Here is an 18,026-nt window from a genome sequence, read left to right as displayed (position 1 = left end):
GCCCTAATCAGCTGTCAGCAGTAGCCGAGCTTGGCTGGCGCTAAAGAAGGCACATGGGATAGGCGGGAGTGAGGAGCGGCACGTGGTCCAGGCTTCTCAGCCCCGTGCATGCCCCCCCCCCCCCGCCCCCACTCCCGTGAGGAGGGGTTTGGGAAGGTAGAGGCAGCAGCGAGCAAAGCGCGCAGCCGGAGCTGTCCCTGGGACTTAGTGCTGAAGTAGGCTCCGGCGAACCAGGCACCTGGTGCAGGGGCCAGAGACCATGGCGTTCATGGTGAAGTCCATGGTGGGTGGCCAGCTGAAGAACCTCACCGGAAGCCTGGGGGGCGGCGAGGACAAAGGGGATGGAGACAAGTCTGCAGCCGAAGCACAGGGCATGAGCCGAGAAGAGTACGAGGAGTATCAGAAGCAACTGGTGGAGGAGAAGTAAGTGGAATTCCTTCTTGGCTCCTGTGACCCACACACAAATATACTAACGCTGCTCTGCCCACCCCTGGGTCAGAGCTCCCCTTTACATCACCTAAACATGGTGAGCGGGCGGGAGGTGCACTCAGCTACTTTCACAACCATCCCGTTTCAAACCCGGACCCCGTTCCATCTTCATCCTCTGGTCCGGGGGCAGTTGGGGGGAGGGTGATGAGTGCCTTAAGGGGAGAGTGCACGTGCATCTCTGATGAAATAGGTAATCCCTTAATCCGATCTGGTCTTAACTGCCTGTTTCCAACTGGGGCTCCTCTGAGCCTGAGACTGTAAGAAAAGTGCTTTTTATCAGCAGGGCACAGAGTCGTGGGGACAGATCCAGGATGGGGCTATTCATAGATACTGAGCCTACTGTGTGCAGTAGTTCTGGGTCAAAGCAGAGATGGTGAGCTAGGGTCTGAGCTTTGGCGTGAGGTTGCTTGGTCCGGAAACTCATTTTGCTTACTAGCCGAGTAACTTTAGGAAAGTCGCTTAACATTTCTGAGGCTCATTTTCCCTTCTGGAAGATGGGAGTGGTAATCACAATCTGTGCTTTATGTATCCGTGAGAGCTGATGACGTCACACATGTTAACCCTTTAGTGCGGCACCCGGCACAAGGCAGGTCTTCATGAAATGTTGGCTATTGTCATTTTGTTTGATCTTGGTTGTCTTGTGAATTGCAAAGTTTCATCCCCAGTTTACAGAAGAGGAAGCTCAGTGATTTACTGAAGGACATACTACAAGTGGCCGTGGTGGAGCCATGGGCCGTATCCAGAGTGCCCACACACACCTTCACTGCCCACTCCACACAGCTTGCTGAGAAGGAACGGCAGACCCCAGGCAGCCATTGCAAAGGACGTATATTAGGATCTTCCGAGACAGAGAGAGTCAGGCTCCCACCCAGTCAACTCTCTGTTCATTGGCAGGAGTGGAGAATACCAAGGAAGGACACGGTAACAAGCTGGTAACAAAAGTTAAGACAGTCAGTCTGAGATGACGGCACAGGTCAGCTGGGGACTGGAGAACCCATGCAGCCTCCTCCCAGGTCTTCCAGGCCATCTTAGCCCTTCCTTTGCTGACTGCCCACACCTTCTCTCAACCTCTGAGGGGACCTCACAGCTGGTGTCCTTTTCCCATGCAGAATGGAGCGAGATGCACAGTTCACACAGAGGAAGGCGGAACGGGCCACACTGCGGAGCCACTTCAGAGACAAATACCGTCTGCCCAAGGTATCCAGGGCCTAAATTATGAGGTGCTACTGGGACCCTGAGCACTAGGAGCTGGACTTCCCTCAGGGCCCCTCAGCCCTGCAGACCCACAAGGTCCTTGATTACATTTTCCTTTTCTTATCCACTCATTAACTCATTCAACTCATTCATTCATTCACCTACTTTCAAAGCTCTCAGCCTTTGGACAGACCCTGGGCCTTTGGAAGCTTCCAGGTTTGTGTTTAAGGAGCCATCCTTGTTTCCTTCACTCCCTCCTCTCCCACCTGGGTCAAGCCTGGCTCATGAAGACACAGAGTAAGAAAGAAGACCTTATAAGGGGTGAGCCGTTGTGGGGCTGTTGAATGCATGTGGAGAGCTGGCAGGACGAGAGAACACGGCTCTGCCTCCTGTGCACTAGGTATTTACCTTCCTGTCTTCAGCGGACCCTCAACAAAGCTGCTAGATAGTTGTCACTGCGAGTGTGAAAAAGGAAACAGCTCAGGGAGACTAAGGGACTCGTAAGGTCACACAGCCAGTGGGTGAGAACTCAAGCCCGTGGCTATTGGGCCTCTGCCTATTCCAGCCCTCAGGCTACTTTCCTGGATATGGGGGTCTACCTACAAAGAATAAGGTACCCCCTTAGCCTGTCTTTGTCTCAGAAGCCCCTGCCCCATTCTTCCCAAGATGCTGCAAACACTAGATTAGTATACAAATGTGCCACTCCTACATGGGACAAGCCACTTCCAAGAATATCACTTTTGTGTGTCCAGAGCTGTGCTAGACTCCAAGGAGTAGGATGCCATAGCCTTGGCCTTGATTTCAGAGATCAAATATGTTGTATCACATTTACTCATCCAGCAAGTGTTTACTGAGCCCTTGGCTGCCATTGATTTCCCACAAGTCTCTCAAAGGCAAACCTGGTTCAGAAAATTTGCATTATTGAACATCCGTATTATTGAAAATCCGGGTAGCAATGGAGTCATTGTTCAAACGCTTACGCTAAACATGAAAGAGACATTATTCTGCTGTGAGGGAATTTGGAGTCTAGCAAAAAAAGCAAGACTTGGGTACAGCAGTGTGGGATATAGGAGAAGACCCTCCCCCAGGGCCTAGGGGAGTGTGGTGGCTCTCAGCAGGTGCCAAAGGAGTACAGATATTGGAATGAGTGACACAGGTCTGAATCTAGCTTACCACTTCCCTTCCTCGTTGTAAGATCTTAGGCAAATTGTTTAAAATCTGTCTCCTTTTTTAAAAATTCTAATTTCTGAAGTAGACCTGACAGGTTCCATCCTGCTGAGGATGACCTTGAACTCCTGACCCTTCTACTTGCACTCAGTGCTGAGATCACAGCTGTGACCACTTCTCATTTTTTCCCTAGTTTTTACTTGTTTGTTTGCTTGTTTTGAGACAAGTCTCATTATGTATTGCTGGCTGGCCTGGAACTTGAGGTGCTAGATCGGACTAGCATTGAACTCACAGAGATCCACTGGCCTCTGCCTCCTGAGTGTTGGGAGTAAAAGCATTGATCCCCATTCCTGGCTTTTTCTAGTTTTATTTTGGTCTTTTTGTTTGTTCATTTGTTTTGTTTTTGAGACAGGGTTTCTTTGTGTAGCTTTGTAGCTCTGTAGACTAGGCTGGCCTCAAACTCGGTCTGCTTGCCTCTGCCTGCTGGGATTAAAGGTATGCGCCACCATGACTGGCATTTTTCTAGATATTTTTTAGTCACAAAAAGTAAAAGAATTCTTGATGACTTGATGACTCAGTGGCTATGACCACCTGTTGCTCCTGCAGAAGATTGCAGTTTAGTTCTCAGCATGCACATCAGAAGTTCACAACTGCCTGCAGCTCCAGCTCCAGGGCTTTGATACCCTCTTCAGGCCTCCGTGGGCACCCCCACACCTGCACATACACTTCAAAATACTAAATCTGAAAAAAATTTAAAAGCACCTAGGTCCCTGTCAACCATAGACTAGGTATTGGTAACTGGTACCCATTACTGGTTTCGTTGTGCCATTCAGTGGAGTTAGCCACGGTCAACACGTGACTCAGCCTACCATAACAGAGTGACATTTTCCTTTTGATTAGTCTCTCTGCTAGTCCTTCAGTATCCCAGGTGACTATGGCCATGTAAAAGCTGCAAGGTTAGGAAGTGCAAAGTCTCCGTGTCTACCCACAGAAGGCTTGACTCAGGTGTGGGGACAGACACTGACCTCACTGGAATATGGCCTCCACGAATCCAGGGCCCCAGAACCAAGCCTGCTAGGTCCTCCTAGACCTCCACCCTTGTCTCATCTCTCTTCCCTGCAGAATGAGACAGATGAAAGCCAGATCCAGCTGGCAGGAGGAGACGTGGAACTGCCTCGGGAGCTAGCCAAGATGATCGAGGAGGACACGGAGGAAGAAGAAGATAAGGCCTCTGTGCTGGGACAGCTGGCCAGCCTCCCTGGCTTAGACCTCAGCTCACTCAAGGACAAGGCCCAGACTACACTAGGGGATCTCAAGCAATCAGCTGAGAAGTGCCAAATCATGTGACCACTTCCCCCGGGGCTACCTCTGGGATGGCCAGAGTTCTGGTCCCATGTGAGGGCTAGGGGAGTGTCTCAGCTTCCAGATACCTCCACTCCATCTTGGGCTCCCCCACCCCAGCCCCGTCCCAGCCTAGCCCCAGAGCCTTCTCGTCTATGTCCAGCCTGGGCTCTGACTCACCCTCTTTATTGCCAGCAAAGTTCTCATTCTTCCTTCTCTCCCTCTTCGGCCTGGAAAGGTTGCCAAGTTGATAGGATTAGCCCAACCCTCTCTGGGTACAGTCCCCTGTTCTTTCACACAAGAGCACTCACAGAAGGATACAGAAGCCCTGGCTCATTTGCCACAGATGCATCCTGGCACACATAGATACACACCAGCACTTGGATGCTCAGCGGGACCCGGGCACACAGGAAGCCTGTTTCTATCCCCACCTCTGTCACCCTAGAAGCTGCTCCCTTCAGGTTTCGCCTCACCATCTGTAAAGTGGGGATGGACCGAGTGATCTCTAAAATTCTCTCCTGCTTGGCTCCCTGACCGCTCAGAACAGAGCTCACATCCCTTCTTGGGCAGGGCAGCAGCTGCAGCCACAGCATCACACAGCTGCCACTGTGGGCTCTGGGAGCAGAGCAATGCTGTGTGAGGGGCGGGGTGCCAAGGATGGAGCTGGCACTGAACAGTAGCGCCAACAGCTCCAGACCGACTCTGGGCCCAGGGCCCAGCCAGAATTTGTTCTGTTCCTGTAGAATTCTCTAGATTCCATAGTTGGAATTTCCTCTTCTCGTTGAGTGGAAAATAAAAATTCCAAATGGCGTGACTCTTCTCACGTCCTGCTGACTTGGAGTTCGCAGGCCTCACGCCTGCCCTTGGAGGGGCATCCTCTATCTCTTCACCCCACCTTCAGAGGGCTCTTGGAGAGGAATGAGAAAAGGAGGCTTCTGTGGGACTCTTTAGTGTCAGCCTCTACAAGAGGGCCCTCTCAGGGCCACATGTGGGGGTGGGGGCTTCACTGAGGGAGCAGACACACTGTGGGCCTGACAAGGTAAGTCTAAGCACCAGGAGTTAGAGGAGGGCGTGGCAGTCAGCTGGATGGAGAGGTGCATGGGAAGGTGGGACATCTGTTGTGTCCCCTTACCTAAGAGATGGAGAATGAAACCCAAAGAGAGGGTCACCATGCTCCAGCATGGCTCTGCTGTGTGTCCCCAAGTAGGTTCTTTATTTCTCTGAGCCTGTGTTGCTCCTAGTAAATGAAGAGTTCTCTCCCCCAAGAATAATATGTGTTTCAAAGAGTATCCATTTGTTTTCTTTTTTCTTTTCCTTTTATTCTTGGTAGTGCTGGGGACCCAGGGCCTCATACACTGCATTCTAAGGCAAGTGTTCTGCAACTGAGCTACACCCACTTCCTTAAGAATGCCCTCTATCAATCCTAGTAACACTTTTTTTTTTTTGAGACAGGGTTTCTCTGTGTATCTTTGGCTGTCCTGGAACTCACTCTGTAGACCAGGCTGGCCTCAAACTCAGAGATCTGCCTGTCTCTACCTCGTAAATGTTGGGATTAAAGGCATGTACCACCACACCCAGCTGTAGTCACACTCTTTAAAATAACAGATGGAGGCACCACCAACACTGAAAGCTGCTGGTAAAGGCAGCATTAGGCCCTGGCAGCTGGCGGGGAGGTGCCTGAGGCTGGAAGCTGGTGCCCTCAAAGAGTTATAGGCAGTGAATTATTGTTTCTCTCTCTCTCTCTCTCTCTCTCTCTCTCTCTCTCTCTCTCTCTCTCTCTCTCTCTCTCTCTCTGTTGGTCATTGGTTTGTATTAATGTTATTTTGCTCTATTTGAGACAGTCTCATGTAGCTCAGGCTGGCCTCAAACTTCTACATAGGCACTGATGATCTTGGACCTCTAATCATCTTGCCACCACTTCCTGAGTGCCTTGATTATAGGAACAGGTCAACACACCCAGTTTAGGCTGTGCTTGGAATCTAACCAAGGACTTTGTGCATGTTAAGCAAGCACTTTTACCAACTGGGCCGCATCGCCTCACTTTCTGTGTTTGGTAGTTTTTAAATTTTAACTTTATTGTGTTTATGTATGAGTGTTTGCATGTATGTATGTGTACCACGGGTGTGCCTGGTGACCAAGGAGGCCAGAAGAGGGCATCAGATACTCCTGGAGCTGGAGAAGCTACAGATGGCTTTGAGTTGCCATGGGGTAGGTGCTGGGAATTGAATGTGTGTCTGGAAGGGCAACCAGTGCTCTTAACCACTGAGCCATCTCTCTAGCCCCTTTGTATCTGAGAGGTGATCACTATCTAGCCCAGACCAGTCTGGAACTTTGCTCTTCTGATCTAGCCTCCCAAGTGTTAGGATTACATTAGCAGCAACACCATGTATGACTTTAGTGAAGAATTAAGAGAAAAATGTTTTTCTTCCATGAAGACTCCAAATGTCATCACACTCTCTGGTGGCTGGCAGGCAGGGTAGGGGATTGGTGTTCTGAAGTTCCAAATAGCTGCCCCAGTGGGTTATCCCAAGGGCTTGCCAGGCAGAAGGAAAGTGCTACAGGCACCTGGGACCTCCTGGCCTCTGCACTAAAGGGCTAGCCTGTGGGGAAGCCATCGCTATTACAGGCAGGAATTAAGCAGTTGGTTTTCAAGGGCAAAGTTCCTGTAAAATAAGAACAAGGAAGAGTAGGTAATGCTGAGGTGGAAGAGCTGAAAGGGAGGAAAAATCAAGGGGGTGAGGACAGAAGGGATCTACACCCTGATAATAAGAGAGGTAAACAGCCTAGGGAGGCACCTGAGTCTCTCAGATGCTCCTGGTCCACCCCGGGGGAAGGGCTTAGCAGTCACTGGACAAAACCCTCTTCTGACATTCCCAGAGGAGCCCCAAGCTGGGGGTGGGGAGAGCATGGGCTGCCTCAACAGCATCAACAGCAGGGTTCACGTCAGCCCTTCACCCTCAGGGGCCTTCTGCCTAATGGGATTGGACAGCCCCTTCCCCCTCAGTGCTTTGCTGGCTGAGAAGGAGGCCAGCATGGCAGGTCAGGTGGTAGGGGTGCTTGGGGACACTCACTGAACCCTATCAAAGCAGGGCTGTTTGGTGCCTGAGGTCAGGAAGTGGGAGGGGACTCTGCTTCTCACTGACTCCCTGCTCATGTCCCAGAAACTCCATGAGACCCTGACCTGTCTGTGTGTCCCCAGAATGGAGCAGAGGAGGTTCTAGGGCAAAGGAACCAGCCTGAAGCTCAGGCAAAGACGGGTAAGGTGGGCAGGCTGAGCCCCACCCCATCTCTGTCAGCTGTACTACTGAAGTTTTCTGTCCTTCCACGTGGTCATCTGCGTCCTCCAATACCATGGTCATTCTTGACTCCATGCCCTCCACAGGAGAGGCTAACCCAGCCAAGCTGGAACCGTCTTCAGCACAGGCCCTGGATGTAACTGCGCAAGCTCCAGTTCTTCCATTATCTTTCCACTCTTTTTTTTCTTTGAGACAGGGTTTCTCTGTGTAGCTTTGGAGCCTGTCTAGAACTCTGTAGCCCAGACTGACCTTGAACTCACAGAGATCTGCCTGCCTCTGCCTCCCAAGTGTGCACCACCACCGCCTGGATCCACTCTTATTTTATATAGTTACATGCTCCAGGACTGGCCCACCCATCTGATAGGAAGTGAAGACCACAAAGGATGCCATTTGCCTCCAACATTTCCCTCGCAACAGAGCCTAACCACCTCTCCCTTCCCCCACCCCCAGACAGGGTTTTGATGTGGGAGTGTCATCTATCTGTTGCTTTCATTGGTTAATAAACTGCTTGGCCTTTGATAGGCCAGCCCTTAGGTGGGTGGAGTAGACAGAACAGAATTCTGGGAGAAAGAAAGCTGAGTCAGGCAGTCGCCATAATTCTCCCACCAGACACAGATGCAGGTTAAGATCTTCCCTGGTAAGCCACCTCGTGGTGCTACACACATTATTAGAAATGGGTTAACGCAAGATGTGAGAGTTAGCCAGTAAGAGGCTAAAACTAATGGGCCAAGCAGTGTTTAAAAGAATACAGTTTCCGTGTTGTTATTTTGGGTAAAGCTAGCCGTGTGGGAGCTGGGTGACTGGGAAGCAGCCCGCAGCTCCTACAACAGGGTTTCCCTGTGTAACAGTCCTAGTGTCCTGGAACTAGCTCTTATAGACCAGGCTGGCCTCAAACTCACAGAGATTCTCCTGCCTCTGCCTCCTGAGTGCTGGGATTAAAGGCATGCGCCACCACCGCCCAGCCTACTGTAGATTTCATAAGGAAAATGAGAAGAACTCCCCCAAATGGGGGGGGGGGGGATTCTGCAGGAAAAATATCCCAGGACACCTCCTAGCCCACCACATACACATCAAGGTCTCTGCCTCCACAACACACAAGATTCTAGAGAAATTAGTGACACCTCTGGACCCTACAGTCCACGTCTCCTGCCTCCCATGCATCCAGGCAGCTCAGGCCCAGTTCCCAACGGGAAGAGGAGTGCAGAAATAACAAGTGGCTTTCTAAGGCCAGCTGTTTCCCAGGGCTGGGGTGGGGAGGGTGGCCAGGCTTTGGAATGTGCAGGATCTCCCTTTCTCCCAACCGCCAGATGGTCCCTCCTCAGACACTGAAAGCCCTAGGCAGGCACTGGGGACATCTGGGGCATAGTCACTTGTCCAGCTGAGCTCCTGACGGTGCCTATTGACCCAACTGACGCTCAGCTCAGCACTGGGAGGTGGGAGCTTCTGTCCTCTATCCCAGAGCTGAGGTTGCTACACGGCTGTAGAACCTACAGTCCTGCCTCTAACCCTGTGACTGCCAGGCATTGCTATTCCCAAAGCTTGTGGGAGGGGTGGGGAGGTCACTGGCCTGGGTCCAGGGGTGCGTAGCAGTGCCGCCCTCACTCAGCAGGACATGTGAGCTAGGACACAGTTTTGTTTCTGTGTCTGTGTTTGGCATTTCAAGTGATAGCTTGGTAGTGTGAATTACTATGAGGAAAGTGGCCACTGATGTCCCGCACCCCTCCTGGCTCAGTCGTGTCCCTCTCAGAGAAGCCTGGGACAGCAACTTGGCCTCGAGTCCTTCCAGATCACGAGCAGGAACTAAGGCTGTATATCCTTTCCTATAAAAGGGGGAGGTGTGTGGTTGCCGGAAGAGCCCAGACACCTGCAACCTTTGGTCTATTCCAGAGGCTTAGCTGCTCCTCCAGGGGCTGGCCCTTGGGAAAATGTGAGGTCCAGGCCCAGGTGCCATCCTTGCGTCACTCTGGTATTAGGTGAGATGGGAGGACAAGGGACAGAGCTAAAGGATGGACATTTCTGAAAGCCTGGAAGGTATAAAGTGGCAGCAGTTCTCCACCTCTCAGATGGAAAATATTTATTTGGAAAGCAGATCTTGAGCTTCCTTTCGGCCTGTGCCACTAGAAAGGCTCTCCGGAGCCCCCTCCCCACTTGCTCCAGCTCCTAGGCACCTGCTTCACAGGTAGCTTGGCAACAGGACCTTCCTGGAGGACATCAGTTCTACACTTGGGAGAAGCCCTTCCCAGAGCCTCCCATGCCCCTCCTCTACTGGGTGTCCCATGTAGGTCCTCTCCTCAAACACCCTGCTCTCAGGCAGCTGCCCAGCGCTGCTATGACAATAAACAAGTCTAAAGCCATGATGCCCCTCTGCCTCGCCCTTTTGTGAGCTTCCCTCACCCTTTGTTATCCTGCCTCCCTTCCAGCCAGTCTTCTCCATTCATCCCCGCCTTCCTCTCCCTAATTTTTCTTACTGAAACTTTATCTGCTCCATTTCCAGAGAAAATTTGAAGTTTGTTTTTTCCCTACATTTGAAAATAATACTTTATTGTACTCATGCTATGTAACAGGCCTATACGCACTGCCTCATCACCAACAGACTGTGCAGGCCAAGCATCGGGCCAAGGACCAGAACCATGACTTCAGCAGCTCCCACTGCCCCATAGGACACTGTTCCACACTGTCCCACAATGGCTAGGACAAAGGCTACAGAAATTTCATTCTTTCTGACTTGACCTCTCCTGTATCAGACCCATTGACCAATGGTAGTAGGCCTGAGACTGTTGGAAATTACCCAGTCTAGGGATCTTTGAGGGACTAGGAATGAGATGAAGAAACTCTAAAGTTGCCTTTTTCCTAAAACCCAGCTTGCTGCTCAGTCACTGGCCCAGTGTGAGAAGAGTGAGAAGCCTGGGACATGGAGAGTGCACTGTGAGATGGTGGAGAAAGAGGAGGCTTCTAGAGGGCTTGCCACCTGCTACAAAGAAGCTGAGGTGTGCAGAGCAAGGGCCTGGCTGGGCTCCAGGACTGTCCACCCACTCCCCCCACCCCTCTCCAACACACACTAGGTAGTGGGCAGGAATTGTGGGGCTCTTGGGTCCCCAGAGAGGAAGACAGATGTGCACCTGCTGTTTCCCTAGGTGATGAGCAGGGTCACACTTCACCTATTCTTTCTCTTCTCTCTCTCTCTTTTTTTTTTTTTTTTTTTTTTTGCTTTTTTTGAGACAGGGTTTCTCTGTAGTTTTGGAGCCTGTCCTAGAATTAGCTCTTGTAGACCAGGCTGGCCTCAAACTCACAGTGATCTGTCTGTCTCTGCCTCCCGAGTGTTAGGATTAAAGGCGTGCGCCACCACTGCCGGGCTTCACCTATTTTTTCAAGGCAAGAAGAGGTGTATAAGTACAAAAAATAATTTAATAGAGAAACAATGAACTGCATTCTTTACATACACCCAGCCTCTGGCAAGGAAGATGCTCCACTTTGCCCTACGGAGGCAGTTAAGGGCAGAATGATTAGAAATCACCAACATTCTGACTTTAGAAATAACCCCTGTTCCTCCCACACAAATAAAAAAAGAAACTCTCATTGCTTGTGATTTGGGGTTATTTGATGCAGAACAGCTCCCCTGTTCCTTATTCAAAATCAGCCTTCAACACAAAAATTTGAAACAAGATGATTTGGGGGGGCAATAAAAAGAAACCCTCTAATAATTCCAGGTATGTAAATTCATCTCCAGCTCACATAAGCTATAAACTGTGGAGGTATCCATGGCTTAACAGGACAAAAGAGAAGACCCTGGCCCAGTCAACCCCCAGCTCTAGCACAGGGCCCACTAGATGGCCAGTGTGGCATGTTCCCCTTAAGGACCCCCTCCTCTATGCCAAGGCAGGGATAGGCCTGGAATTCTCACATGTACCCCACCTCTACAAAGAACATGACTTTCATGCATAAAGGATTGTCTTAAAGTACTGAAAAGAACGGCAGGCGTGTGCTCCCGGAAAGACTGGAGAGTTCTGCAGGGCTGATTGAATTCTGTCGGGTAGGTAGTCCCTGAGGGGTACTGGAGGGTCCCGTTCCAGTGAAAGAAGGAAGCAGGGCTAGAAAAAAGGTTCCCAGGAAGGGTTGGCCCAGGTACGGCAGCTGCCTGGTAGCAGGGAAAGAAGAGAGGTGCCCTCAAGAGGCATGATGTCCTCTTTGCAGAGCAGAATACAGTGTGATGATATCCTGAGGCCAACAGTCACCTAATAACAATGTCATATTAAGGTAATCCTCCCAGAGTTCAGTACACCTGGCTACCAGATCCCCAGGGGTGGAGAGCACTCAGATGAACACTGGGAACTAGGATGAGGGCATCTTGAAGGTGTTCATCCAGGAAGGCCTCAGGTGCATGGGTGTGAACTGGGCTGGTAAACGGCTTCTCTCAGGCTTGTGTCCCATCCACTAGTCCTTCTGGTGTCATTGTAGTGTGCAAGCTGAGGGAGGGGAAAGGAAAATGTCAGGCTTGGGTCTGTGGGAAGGGAGGCAGGACCCTGTTATGGGCTGCCAGACCCTAGGGCACGACTCACAGCTACGGACAGACTCCGACAGTCCCTCTTTGTCCAGAGTCGCTGCATCCCAGTGAGATTCCCTTATCTGTGGGACGTAAAGCATGGCAGGGGTAAGGCAGACAGCTAGACTCAGAAGCCACAGTGCACACACAACCACAAAGAGGAAGAACCCACAGCCCACTGCCCAGTGTGGCTCATCCATGCCCACCTTGATCTGCTCTTTCAGGTATTCAGCTCGAGCCATGAGGCTCTGAACCTGCCAAGAGAAGGCACGCCCGGAAGTGAGCAGGCTTCAAATCAAGTGCTTCTTCACCCTTGATGCTCTCTGGAGTCCTCGGCCTTGTCTCTGATCCTCTACTTTGCTCCCTCCTTCAGGAAACCTGCCCTGCTTCAGGAGCCCAACAGACTTTTGGTTTACCCAGGTACCAAAGTCCTGGGTCACTGACTTCACTATTCTGAGGCCTGCACTCTGGTCTTCAAACACCCGAGAACAGGGGAATTCCATATGTAGTCTAACAAGGTCACACAGACACAGATGGGTAAAAGGAGAGGAAGACACTACTCCCACACCCATTGAGTACCTCAGTGTGAAGAAGTTCCCGCCTTCGGCCCTGGGCTTCTGCTGTAAAGAGAGCGAAGATGGTGAGGACAGGGCAGCCAGAGGCAGGGGCAGAAGCGGGCTGCAACCTTACCTGCCAACAGCAGTAGCAGCTCCCCGAGGCTGTGCTGGTACAGGTCAAGGGCATCCTGCTCCTTGCCAGCTTCCTCCTATAGACAGAGGACATCAATCACATTATTCCATGTTGTGCCTTGGTTTCCTTCCATCCCACCTGCGCCCCTCCCAAGGAAACAAACCTTGGCCATGGCAGCTGAGGCCACTTCCAGGGCAGCAAGGAGGCGAGGCTTGTCACGGGCCATCTCTGATGTGAGAGGAAAGGCTCACAGTGAAGGGAGCAGCCTGTTGTTTTCTCCACAGAAAGCCTACCTCAGTCTCCCTGTTAAGATGGAGTGGGGTTGCCAGGACTCGTGCACAGTCCAGGAACTGAAGCCCTACCTCGCAGCAGGCCTTGGACAGATGTGCCCTGCCTTAGCAGGGCCTGGCTGGAGGAGGAGACGATGGCTTTGAGCTCCTCTGCCCGCGACACATACTGCCTCACCTGTAGGAGAATAAGGGGCTGAGGGCTGTCTCTGGTTCTCAGTGACTGCCTCACACTAACCAGGTCAGACATCAAACACGCTAGCCTGACCTAATCCTTCCCCCAGCCCTATCCTGTGACAGAGGAGGTTCCAAATCTGAGCGCCATCTGTCAGAGACTTGTGATCTCTGGGTCCTCTGCTTCCACGTCCATCCATTTCCTCCTGGGGAGATCACCCTACCTTGGCCTTAATGGCCTCCTTCCGCTGGGCATCCACTTCGTCTGTGGAAGGTGAAGGGCTCATATGAGGACTCTATCTGGGAATCCCCGCCCACAGTCAGCCCTCTGCAATCCTCAGATATCAACTCCAGGTTTATTGGCTGCATTGTTTCCCCTAAGGTCCTGAATGCGGAGCTTGACCCCACTCCTGCCCCTTCTGCACCCAGGTCATAGGAACAGTCTGGGCCTCACAGTGCAGGGCAGGTACAAAGAAGTCCAGAGCCTTGCAGTAGAGTGACAGCGCTGTGGCAGCGTCCCCCTCCTGGTCCTTCTTCACAGCCTCCACCACAAGGGCTGTCTGGGGGAGGGGAGGATCAGCGGTCAGACCTAACTTCCCAATGCCACACCTACCAGCACCAGTCAGAATCCCACCTGCCTTGTGGCCACCAGCTCAGCTTCTATGGGACAGTTCACCACCACAGTAGGTAAATGAGACCCAGCCCACCTCATCCCCATTGGTCTGCTTACTGCTCGCGCCAGGCTCTCCCCACTGGGCATGTGCTCCAGGTCCACCCAGGGGTGTGCAAAGAAGTCCTTGAAGGAGATTCGACGGCTGGGATCCCGTTCTAGAAGTCGCTGCAGCAGGTCACGGCAGTCTAGGGAGAGTTGGGGCCGAAGGGGGAGCTGCAGAGGAATATGGCAGGGACACATGTCACTGAGTCCAAAGCCCGAGGCTCCTTAGGAACTCCCATAAGGGGTACATATTTGGAGGTGGGTTATCTGAGACTTGAGAAGAACACGCAGGTGGTGACGAGCAGGGAGAGAGCCACACATCCTTTACCAGGTTCCTATCAAATGAGAATTTGTCACCAGCCCAGTTCTATGGGAAGACTGGATCTGGCTCCATCATGGCCTTTGCCCCATTGGTTGCCTGCTGCGGCTGACCTGGATCCTCAGGAATGGACCAGATCCGAGGCTTCCACTGTAGAGCATGTCCCACCACCATGAAAGGCCTGGAGCCTAGACTGCAGTCTGCACCAGAGGAATAAAAACCTAGGGCCTTGAATCCCTCAATCCCCAGCGGATGCCAAGACCCTGCAAGACGCACCTCAATAACCCGATTGCTGCGAATCTTTTCTTCTAGCTCTGAGAACGATCTGGAGGCAAAAGGAGGCTGTCCAAAGAGGGCTTCTGTGGAAAAAGGCAGAGGGGAGGCTGAAATGAAACAGGGTTAAGTTTTGCCTCGCTCATCCCTGGGAAGGGAACCAAAATCCCTCAGAGTAGAGCCCTGGGGCCTCCAGTTTTCATCAGAACCCAGGAGGGGCCCAGAGAAGCCTTGTCCAAATACAGAGTAAGCAGGGTGGAGAGCAAGGGAACAAAGGTCTCACCATACAGGATGACCCCCACAGACCAGAGGTCCACACGAGCATCATACTGCCGTTGACACACCATCTCAGGAGCCATGTAGAGTGGGGAGCCACGCAGCACATGCTTCTCGTCTCGTGGGGACATGTGCTGTGCAAAGCCAAAGTCTGCAGGCAAGAAGCCAGGCACAGGGCTCAAATCCCAGCTGATACTGTGACTCTAGTCAGAGCTCCTCCCCACCCTAGACTCACCGGGACTGCTCCTGTCTCCTCCCCTGGGCTATGATCCACAGCACTCAACCTATGTCACTCTGGGGTGGAAACCCTCCTCGTGGCACATAGCCTTTTAAGCACCATCTTCCTAAGAAGCCCATCTCAAAACACCATGTGCACTGAAAGTCCTCCTGCCCCTCCTCCCAGGACTAAGCATGTTCTCTGGCCTCCAAACTCAAGTCCATTCTTTTTCAAATCATATCAGAGGCCACGACCACCCTTCCAGGGCCATATTCTCCTCAGGTGTCCAGACTGAGCCCTAATCCTAATGACAGATTAAGTTGGGTCCCTACTCACAGACTGATCCTGGATGCTGGTCACACACTGGCATTATTGCCAGATTGAGTTCCATCTCTGACCCAGAGTGATCCCTAACTCCACCCACAGCACTGCGGGACTTAAGTGTGTGCAGCATGAGAACAGGCGCTACCTTTTGGTGACAGGCTCAAACCTGGCCTGCCACCAATGACTGAAGACAGGGACCCCAGGGGACGAGGGTGCTGAGGGAGCCCAACCAGGAGCTCACCGTTCACCCAATCTACACCATCACCCTGCCGTTCCCAACTCAGACCTGCCAGTTTTAGATGGGGCTTCTCCAAAGAGCTCAGCAGAATGTTCTGGGGCTTCAGATCCAGATGAGAGATGTTTCGTTCATGCAGGAACTTCAGGGCACTAGCTGGGGAGCGGGCCCCATGAAAACTAGTCAGAGTCTAGTTCCCACCAGCCTCTCCCTGCCCCAGGCTTCCATTTACCCTCTTCCTGAGGCATTACTGTGGTTTTGTCCTGGCTGGACTGCAGGATACAAGGAAGCACCAGACTCCTGTCACTTTTTAAAGGCATGCCCCGCCACCACCTGGAACTCCTGTCGCCACTAAACACTTCCCCAAAGGCCTGCTCTTTGTACCCTTCATAAGACACCGCCCTCCCCCCTTCTAGGAGCCTCCTGAAAAGCCCAAGTCCTTTTGCATTCTTCTTCACTAAAGCACTCGGGTTCCACCTACTGGGCCCTGGAAGAGTCTACAAGGTTCTTACATCATGTTCCACACATACGGTAGGGACACAGGCACGGGAGACTGCGAAGCACTGGGGTGGGGGGGAAGAGAACACAGGGCGGGCGTTGGCTTTTACCCAGCTGTTGCATGAAAACACGAGCCACCTTCTCAGGCAGGATCCTGCGGGTGTGGATGAAGCGAGAGAGGTCACCCCCTGCGCAGAACTCCATGATGAGGTAGATATTGTCATTGTCCCACTGTGGTTGGAAGTAAAGAGGCAGCTGTAGGCAGTGTCCCTCCTCCAGTCTCCTTAGGAGGGAGCCCCGCCCCAGGCTCGCACCTGGAAGTCTTTCAGCTGCACAATATGGGGGTGCCGGATGCCCTTGAGGATCTCAATCTCAGTCAGGAGGTTTTCCACAGATGCCTTGTTGAGACTTTTCTTGGCCACGCATTTTATGGCTACCACCTCCCGAGTATCCTTCTGTAGGACAGGAAATTTGGGGTCTCTATCTTGGGGGGAAACTTCCCCATGGGCTAGAGAGGGCTCTGGGTCCCTCTGCAACCTTGCCCCTACTTGGGTCTATCCACTCTCCACAGGCCTCCAAGTTTCCCAGCTTCCCCTTCCCAAATCAATGAGGCACCCAGATTCTGGAATCCTGGCTTCCCAACCCAGCAAGTGTTCTCCAAATCCCTGTTTCTAACCAACAGCAGTACATTCTAGAGCGGCCAACAAAAAAAAAAGTCAAGGTTGTTAGAGCTGGCCACTCTGCCTTCTAACAGGTCCTGCCTCCAGGGAGTCTGGTGTCAGACTCCTCCTAGCCCCTAAGGCGACTTCCGTGCTGGAGCCGGTTCCTCAGCCACTGACACCGAGGTTCCCTTAGGTCTTCGCCCGCCCTTCCAGAGCAAACCGGCGTGTGTTTGTTTTTAAACCTAAGAGGGGCGGCCAGCTCCAGCCTCTTCCACTCGCCAGGTGTCAGGCGGCCGCCTCTCTCCTGCTCCGGCCGGCCGGTCACCCAGCCGCACTTGCTCGGGGCTGGCGGGCACAGGAGCCGGGTGCCAGGCGCCGGGACACCTCGGGCACGGCCCGCCCACACCCACCTTGGCGTAGGCCTTGTACACCGTGGCGTACGTGCCACTACCCAGGCGCTCGGTAAGGATGAAACCGTCCAGCCGAGGAAGACCCCAGCCGGGCCCAGCCATCCCGCGCCCGCCGCCAGGTGCTTCCTGGTTCGGGGCGCAGGTTCCGGCCAGAAGCGAAGTCGGGGGCGCTCGAGGGGCGGCGGGGCGGGACTCCGCGAGGCCCCAGCGCCGCCCGCCGGAAGCGCAGCTCGACGCCTCCCCTCCGAAGCTCCGCCCAGCCTGCCGCGGGCTGGGTGACATCTTCTGCCTAGGACTGCCAGGCCGGTTTTCAGACACTGGGGCTTAGTGGGCGTAGCGGAAGTGGGTCGAGGATTGAGGACACTATCACGTGGAAAAGCCTCTTTCAGCACACAGCATCCTAGAGACCACCCGCGTTGGGGGCGGGAGGAAGACCCTGGCCTTCTGCCCTCCACGACCAGAAGCAGTGGGACGAGATCCCTAGGCCGCCGTGGGTGAAGGAGGACCCCAGCAAGTTCTCTGATCACCACAAGCGCTCTGGCATGCACACAACACACACACGATAGAATATTAAAAACTGATTTTTGAGACAGCGTTTCTTTGTGTAACTCTGGCTGTCCTGTAACTCACTGTGTGGACTAGGTTGGCCTTGAATGCAAGAGATCTGCCTGCATCTGCCTTCCCAGTGGCTGGGACTAAAATGTGTGCCACCATGCCTGGCTAAAAATAATTTTTTTAAATGTCTTTGGAAGAAGTCAAGTTGCCATTGCCAGGGTCCTCCCTCATGCCTTCCAGTGTTGGAGGGCGTTCCTCCTCAGAGTTGAGTGGCTTGACAGTCTCTCACAGTCCAGCTGCCAAGGATCTCAAATTGTCACCTCACCTATCTTCGTGGGTCCTCAGCCCAAACTTTCAGTAAACC

General features: G+C 52.7%; 2 protein-coding genes across 4 annotated transcripts; one reads left to right on the top strand and one right to left on the bottom strand.

Moving 5' to 3' along the window:
* The first annotated feature begins 183 nt into the window (after window positions 1-183).
* Window positions 184-4,897, top strand: Cplx3 (complexin 3). Its single transcript, XM_057766846.1, has 3 exons — window positions 184-423; window positions 1,599-1,686; window positions 3,973-4,897. The coding sequence occupies exons 1-3, from the start codon at window positions 260-262 to the stop codon at window positions 4,195-4,197; spliced, it is 477 nt and encodes a 158-aa protein (XP_057622829.1). The 5' UTR covers window positions 184-259; the 3' UTR covers window positions 4,198-4,897.
* A 5,977-nt stretch (window positions 4,898-10,874) lies between these two features.
* Ulk3 (unc-51 like kinase 3) lies at window positions 10,875-17,300 on the bottom strand. 3 transcript variants are annotated; one of them, XR_009056985.1, is made up of 16 exons: window positions 17,108-17,300; window positions 16,350-16,490; window positions 16,146-16,266; window positions 15,589-15,693; window positions 14,769-14,912; window positions 14,489-14,571; window positions 13,909-14,064; window positions 13,633-13,738; window positions 13,403-13,443; window positions 13,080-13,182; window positions 12,881-12,945; window positions 12,713-12,793; window positions 12,607-12,647; window positions 12,234-12,281; window positions 12,044-12,110; window positions 10,875-11,950 (listed from the first exon to the last, which is right to left on the bottom strand). XR_009056985.1 is itself a non-coding variant. In XM_057766834.1 (16 exons), exons 1-16 carry the CDS (start codon window positions 17,207-17,209, stop codon window positions 11,934-11,936), a joined length of 1,416 nt encoding a protein of 471 aa, XP_057622817.1. In that variant the 5' UTR covers window positions 17,210-17,300; the 3' UTR covers window positions 10,875-11,933. The 3 variants fall into 3 exon arrangements, 2 of the variants coding, with proteins under 2 accessions (XP_057622817.1, XP_057622818.1); XM_057766834.1 differs by having other exon boundaries at window positions 12,718-12,793; XM_057766835.1 differs by having other exon boundaries at window positions 12,607-12,644; window positions 12,718-12,793.
* Window positions 17,301-18,026: the final 726 nt, after the last annotated feature.

This window comes from Chionomys nivalis, chromosome 4 (genome assembly GCF_950005125.1).
Source record: "Chionomys nivalis chromosome 4, mChiNiv1.1, whole genome shotgun sequence".
Classification (NCBI taxonomy): domain Eukaryota; kingdom Metazoa; phylum Chordata; class Mammalia; order Rodentia; family Cricetidae; genus Chionomys; species Chionomys nivalis.
Note: the sequence above shows the minus strand (reverse complement) of the source record. Positions and strands in the feature narration are given on the sequence as shown.